General features: G+C 36.6%; 1 protein-coding gene across 1 annotated transcript; it reads right to left on the bottom strand.

The window, feature by feature from the left end:
• Positions 1-5,041: 5,041 nt before the first annotated feature.
• Positions 5,042-5,914, bottom strand: LOC140920417 (uncharacterized). The gene is made up of 2 exons (XM_073368691.1): positions 5,891-5,914; positions 5,042-5,845 (listed from the first exon to the last, which is right to left on the bottom strand). The coding sequence occupies exons 1-2, from the start codon at positions 5,912-5,914 to the stop codon at positions 5,042-5,044; spliced, it is 828 nt and encodes a 275-aa protein (XP_073224792.1).
• Between the last annotated feature and the right edge of the window lie 552 nt (positions 5,915-6,466).

Raw genomic sequence — 6,466 nt, 5'->3', positions numbered from 1 at the left:
TTAAGTATGCATCAACAAAATCATCATCTCTTAGCTAAACTACTCTTTTGTTCCACCCATATGTCCCTAGTCGGCACTATATCATAGTCAAGGCTGTTCTATCACGGTCTGAATCAATTTGGGTAGTATTTTCTTATTGTGCCTTGTCTAAACTATCATAAAAAAAAATCTGAACAAACCTTCGTTATCAGATCATAATAAGCATTTCTCTCCTCTACATTCCATCGATCATTGATATTATTCTAAATGGTTAGCTTAGATATTCATGAATCACTAAAACATTTCCTACACATCTGACATAGTTATATTAATAAAACTTTTCCAACTTCCGACTCTGCTGATAGTACACATTACTCCAAAATTTACTGCATCATGAGAATATTGTTAAGCAATTTTCCAGTTCAATGTCTATGATGGAGTTCCCTGTTTGTGTTTTAGCAACAAACCAACAAATTCACTATCCTTGAATCCACCAAATAGTAAGTTGATTACAAATCACTTGTATATTAATGGTAAAATATCAAACACCTAAAGTAATTATCATTTTTCCACCAGACATGCTAAAAAAATAGATAACTCAGATCCTTATCATAATAATCAAGTTCAGAGGTAGTTCATAGATTGTCATTCTTTGTGTACCAATTTCAACTGTATGACTAATTCTATCCTACCATCAAATTCCATATTATTATTAAAATCTAATTGATGGAATTAAAAAATTATACCTAATCGTGATTGGGCTGTAGGCAGGAAGCGCTAATCCTTTCTATTCTTTTTCTTTTTCTTCCTGTCTTTCTTTTATATAGGTTATCATCTATATAAGTATATATATAGCTTGGTAATTTTAGGTTTATTATTAGGCTTAATTTTGAAACATGTGCCTGCATATGGCTGATCTGCCAATACTCCGTTCTCATTATTAGTATTATTATTATTATTATTATTATTATTATTATTATTATTATTATTATTATTATTATTATTATTATTATTATTATTATTATTATTATTATTATTATTTGCTCGCCCTTTTTAACACTAATGTTAATAGACTAGTGTACTAATACACATGTTTATTTCTTATTTATTTATTTATTTTTATTTGTCCAATATTAATTTAAATAGTTATATTTAATGTTAATAATTCAAATAAATCATTAGGATAGAAAAAACGTAGGAAATTATCACACTACAATAAATACACATATAATATAATTTATTATAATATTGCTATTATATATTAATTAAAAATTTGGGGTGTTACATTTCTCCCCCTATAAAAAAAACTTCGTCCTCGAAATTTACCTGACGGAAACAGCCCCGTATACGATTCACGCATTTGACATTCGACTTCCCACGTAGCACTTTCACCAATAGCACCTACCCAGACAACCTTAACCAATGAAATCATCTTACCCCTTTATTCTTTGATCTTTCGGTCCTCAATCCGTAGCGGTAAGGTCTCAAAAGTTAGATTCTCTTTTATTTGGACCTTGTCTGACTCAATGACACGTGAATGGTCGAAAATGTACTTGCGAAGTTGAGACACCTGAAAGACGCTATGAAGATTACAAAGAGAAGGAGGTAACGCGATCTGATATGCCACGTTACCGACACGTTTAAGAATCGGGTAAGGTCCTATAAACCGAGGAGTAAGCTTTCGCATTTTTAATGCCCGACCAACCCCAGTTGTTGGAGTAACTCTCAAAAATACATGATCACCTTCTTGAAATTCGAGGTTTTTCCTTCTTTTATCATGGTAACTCTTTTGCCTACTCAGAGATGTTCTCATCTTTTCCTGAATCATTTTTACTTTATCAGTAGTCTGTTGAACAATCTCAGGTCCTAACACAAGGTTATCACCTGTCTCAAACCAACACAGAGGGGTCCTACACCTTCTCCCATACAACGCCTCAAAAGGGGCCATTCCAATGCTAGAGTGGAAAATATTGTTATAGGTAAACTCTATAAGTGGCAAAAAGCTATCCCAACTTCCATTTTGTTCCAACACACAAGCTCTCAACAAGTCTTCTAGGGATTGATTGGTTCGCTCAGTCTGACCATTTGTTTGTGGGTGGTAGGTTGAACTCATCCTAAGATTCGTACCTAAAGCGCTCTATAAACCTTGCCAAAACTTAGAGGTAAACCTAGGGTCTTTGTCTGAGACTATACTTGATGGGATTCCATGCAACTTCACAATTTTCTTTATGTATATTTCAGCTAACCTTTCCATAGAATAAGTTATGTTTATCGAAATAAAATGAGCAGATTTAGTTAATCTATACACAATAACCCAAATACTACCATACCTTTTTGGAGTTCGAGGTAAGCCTACAACAAAGTCCATAGAGATGCTATCCCACTTCCATTTGAGAATACTCAAAGGTTGCATCAAACCTGAAGGTTTTTGGTGTTCTACCTTAGACTTTTGACAGGTCAAACAAGCATACACAAACTCAACAACATCTTTTTTCATTTTAGGCCACCAAAATATCTTCTTGAGGTCCTTATACATTTGTGTCGCTCCAAGGTGAATACTTAGACAACTTCTATGTCATTCCTCTAAGATCATCTTTCTTAACTCATCTACATCGGGTACGCAAATTCTATCCTTAAATCTCAAAATTCCATCCACACCTATTTTAAAATAAGGTTCTCTCCCTTGGTCTATTGATTGTAACTTATCCAAAAGGTATAAATCCAATTTCTGATTCTTTTCAATCTCTTCCAATAGTCCACTAGTTACCTTCAACATTCCCAATTTAATGCTTTCTGGTGTCACTTCACAAAATAAACTAAGGTCTCTAAACTGTTCCAATAACTCACTATGCTTAACCATTAAAGCGGACACACTCAAAGTCTTCCTACTCAAGGCATCAGCTACTACATTGGCCTTTTCAGGATGATAGTTAAGCTCAAAATCAAAATCTTTAAGGAATTCCATCCACCTACGTTGTCTCATGTTCAGCTCCTTCTGGTCAAAAAGATACTTAAGGCTCTTATGGTCACTAATAACCTCAAATCTAGATCCATATAAATAATGTCTCCATATCTAAAGTACAAAGACAATTGCTACTAGTTCTAGGTCATGGGTAGGGTAGTTCCTCTCATGAATCTTCAGTTGCCTAGAAGCATATGCTACCACCTTCTCATCCTGCATAAGTACTCCACCTAATCCAGAACCACACGCATCACAATATACTACAAAGGGTCCATTTAGGTCAGGTAATACTATGATCGTGCAGAGGTCAATCGTTTCTTAAGCTCTTGGAAACTATTCTCACAATGGGTATCCCACACGAACAATTCCCCTTTTCGGGTCAACTTAGTTAAAGGTAAGGCCAACTTGGAGAATCCTTCTATGAACCTATGATAATAACTTGCCAATCCTAGGAAACTCCTAATCTCAATCACTTATTTAGGTGCTTTCCATCCTAAGACACTCTCCACTTAGGCAGGATCAACAACTATTCCACCTTTTGAAATTATATGCCCTAGGAAACTTACTTCCTCTAACCAAAATTCACACTTAGACAACTTGGCAAATAATTGTCTCTCTTTAAGGGTTTTCAAGGCTATCCTTAAATGTTCACCATGCTCTTCCTTAGTCTTAGAGTACACTAAGATATCATCTATAAACACAACCACAAAAGAGTCTAGGTAAGGATGAAAGATCCAATTCATGTAATCCATAAACACTATTGGTGCATTAGTTACACCAAAAGGCATAACTAAATACTCGTAATGGCCATAATGGGTCCTAAAGGCGGTCTTAGGGATATCAGAAGGCTTCACTCGGATCTGATGGTAACCTGATCTCAGATTTATCTTACTAAACACACATGATCCTCTCAATTGATCCGTAAGGTCATCTATCCTAGGTAGCAAATACTTATTCTTGATTGTCACTTTATTAAGTCAACGGAAATCCACACATAACCTCATAGAGCCATCCTTCTTCTTAACCAACAACACAAGTGCACCCCATGGTGAAACACTAGGTCTTATAAATTTTTTATCTAAAAGCTCTTCCAATTGCTTCTTAAGCTCAGAGAGTTCTAAGGAAGACATCGTATACGGTGCCATGGATATGGGTCCAGTACCTGGTACAAGGTCAATGCTAAACTCAATCTCACGCTCTGGTGGTAAACTAGTGACATCTTTAGGGAATACTTTAGGGAATTTACACACAAAAGGAACATCTCGTATTACCACTTTTTCTTCAAATTCCAATGAGGCTAGGATCATGTATAATTGGGCATCTTCTTTCAAGAGTGCCTTCACTTGGTTGACGGATATATTGCTAGACTTATCCCTCTCTTCCGACTCCATGAATTCAATGATTTTACTAAAAAAATCTACGCGGACACGATTGGCAGATAGCCAATCCATACCAAGAATCACATCGACCAGACGCAAAGGTAAACACGCTAAGTCAACTCAGAAGTCCCTTCCACACACATGGATAGAAATGTCAAGACAAACACTAGAGGTATCAACAAAATCACTAGTTGGGGTATTCACAATCAAATTATACTGCAAACGAGACATAGGTAGTCCTAAACTTCTAACACAGTCAAGAGACACAAAGGAATGAGTGGCACCACAATCAAATATCACAAATAAAGGAGTATCACTTATGAGACACGTACCTTGGATCAAGTTGTCTTTCTCAGACGCTCCTACACCAGAGAGGGCAAAGACTCATCCATTGGAATTAGGTCGGCTGGCTTCGAAACTCTGGTTTCCAGGTTGTGGAGTCTTCCTTGGGTAGGGGCATGTGGTGCTAATGTGGCCTTGTTGTTGACAATTAAACACAAGTAATTCCAGTATCTCTACATTCATATGCCATGTGACCCTGCTTATCACACCTGTGACATCGGATAGGAGTAGCTGGATCACCATTATTACCATTGTTGTTGCTCGAGTCTTGACTCCTGTTGTTACTATTTCCATTACTAACTCCTCGTCCATTGGGGTTTCCTCTACCACCCCCATAACTAAAACTGTTTCCATTTCATTTTCCGTTACCACTACTAGCTCATTTTCCAGCTAAAAAACTGTATTGTTGATAATTCAGACGACTTCCAGATTTACTAGGAGGAAAAGAGTAAGGTTTTCCTCTATTATGATGCATAGGCCTCTTGTCCTTCATGGTTCCAGTGTTTCGGTAATGTGCCTTTTCAGCACGGCTATCCTCATCATAAATCCTACTCTTATTCACTAGGGTAGGAAAGTCGCGGATCTCTTGCATTCCAACCTGTTTCTTGATCTCTGGCCTGAGTCCCATTTCAAACTTGATGCACTTAGACTTTTCTCCTGCTTCTCCAACATATAGTGGATAGTACCTGGATAATTCCTCGAACTTAGCCGCATACTCTACTACTGACATATTCCCCTGTTCCAATTTAACAAATTCCATCCCCTTTCTATTACGGATATCTTCAGGGAAATACTTAATTAGAAACATGTTCTTGAATATAGCACAAGTAATTGCAGTCCCTACATTATCTAATTGTTGGCGCGCATTATCCCACCAATGTTCAGCCTCCTCCGTTAACATAAAGGTACCAAGATGCACTTTCTGACCCTCGGGACATGCCACTCCTCTGAAAATTTTCTCAACTTCTTGCAACCACTTTTGAGCTCCATTAGGATTATAGTGACCTTCAAACGATGGAGGGTTAGCCTTGTGGAATCGATCCATCACCATGAACTCATTTATTTGCATATTTCCTTGGCCACCACTATAGGTAGTAGCTTGTGCAACAGCTTGAGCAGCAACCTGTGCAGCTTGAGTAGCAGCTTGTGCAATAGCTTGAGATTCAGCCAAAGCTTGGAGAGCCTGCACTGTAACTCATGCCATGGACTCTAGAGCCTCAGCAATCACAGCATCATTCCTTCCACTAGCCATCACTACCTACATCAATCAGATAAGCCAATCGAATATAGTGAGACACTTAGGGAAGTGAGAAAACTAACTTAGTTCTACAACACTAACACAATAATGACCATCGCGAACACATAATACATTTATGGTATGATTGGACAAACCCAGCTCTGATACCACTAATGTGACACCCTAAACCCAAAAAAAAATTATTTTCTTTTATTTCCTTATTTTCTAAACAATGAAATTATTTTTAAATAAATAAATAAATATAAACTTTCAAACATTTTTTTTAAAGGTAAAGAGTATCACGTAATCATGAACATGTCACATTAATCTAAAATTTTCGTCAAACTTAACAACTTGAAATCACAATATCAGACAACAAAATTCTTTTTGAGGTAGACATACTTATGTTTAACATTAAGTGTGAATGAAGTCCTAACCCGATGTCACTATCAGAGTGGGGGTCCCAAAAGTAAAAATAAAAATAAAATGATCAATTAACATCAACACAATGCATATAATAATGGTCTTCAGGACATGATTACTTTTGCCTCTCTAATAGTACTAGTC

Source organism: Cicer arietinum, chromosome 5 (assembly GCF_000331145.2).
Source record: "Cicer arietinum cultivar CDC Frontier isolate Library 1 chromosome 5, Cicar.CDCFrontier_v2.0, whole genome shotgun sequence".
NCBI classification, from domain to species: domain Eukaryota; kingdom Viridiplantae; phylum Streptophyta; class Magnoliopsida; order Fabales; family Fabaceae; genus Cicer; species Cicer arietinum.
This window is presented reverse-complemented; position numbering and strand designations above follow the sequence as displayed.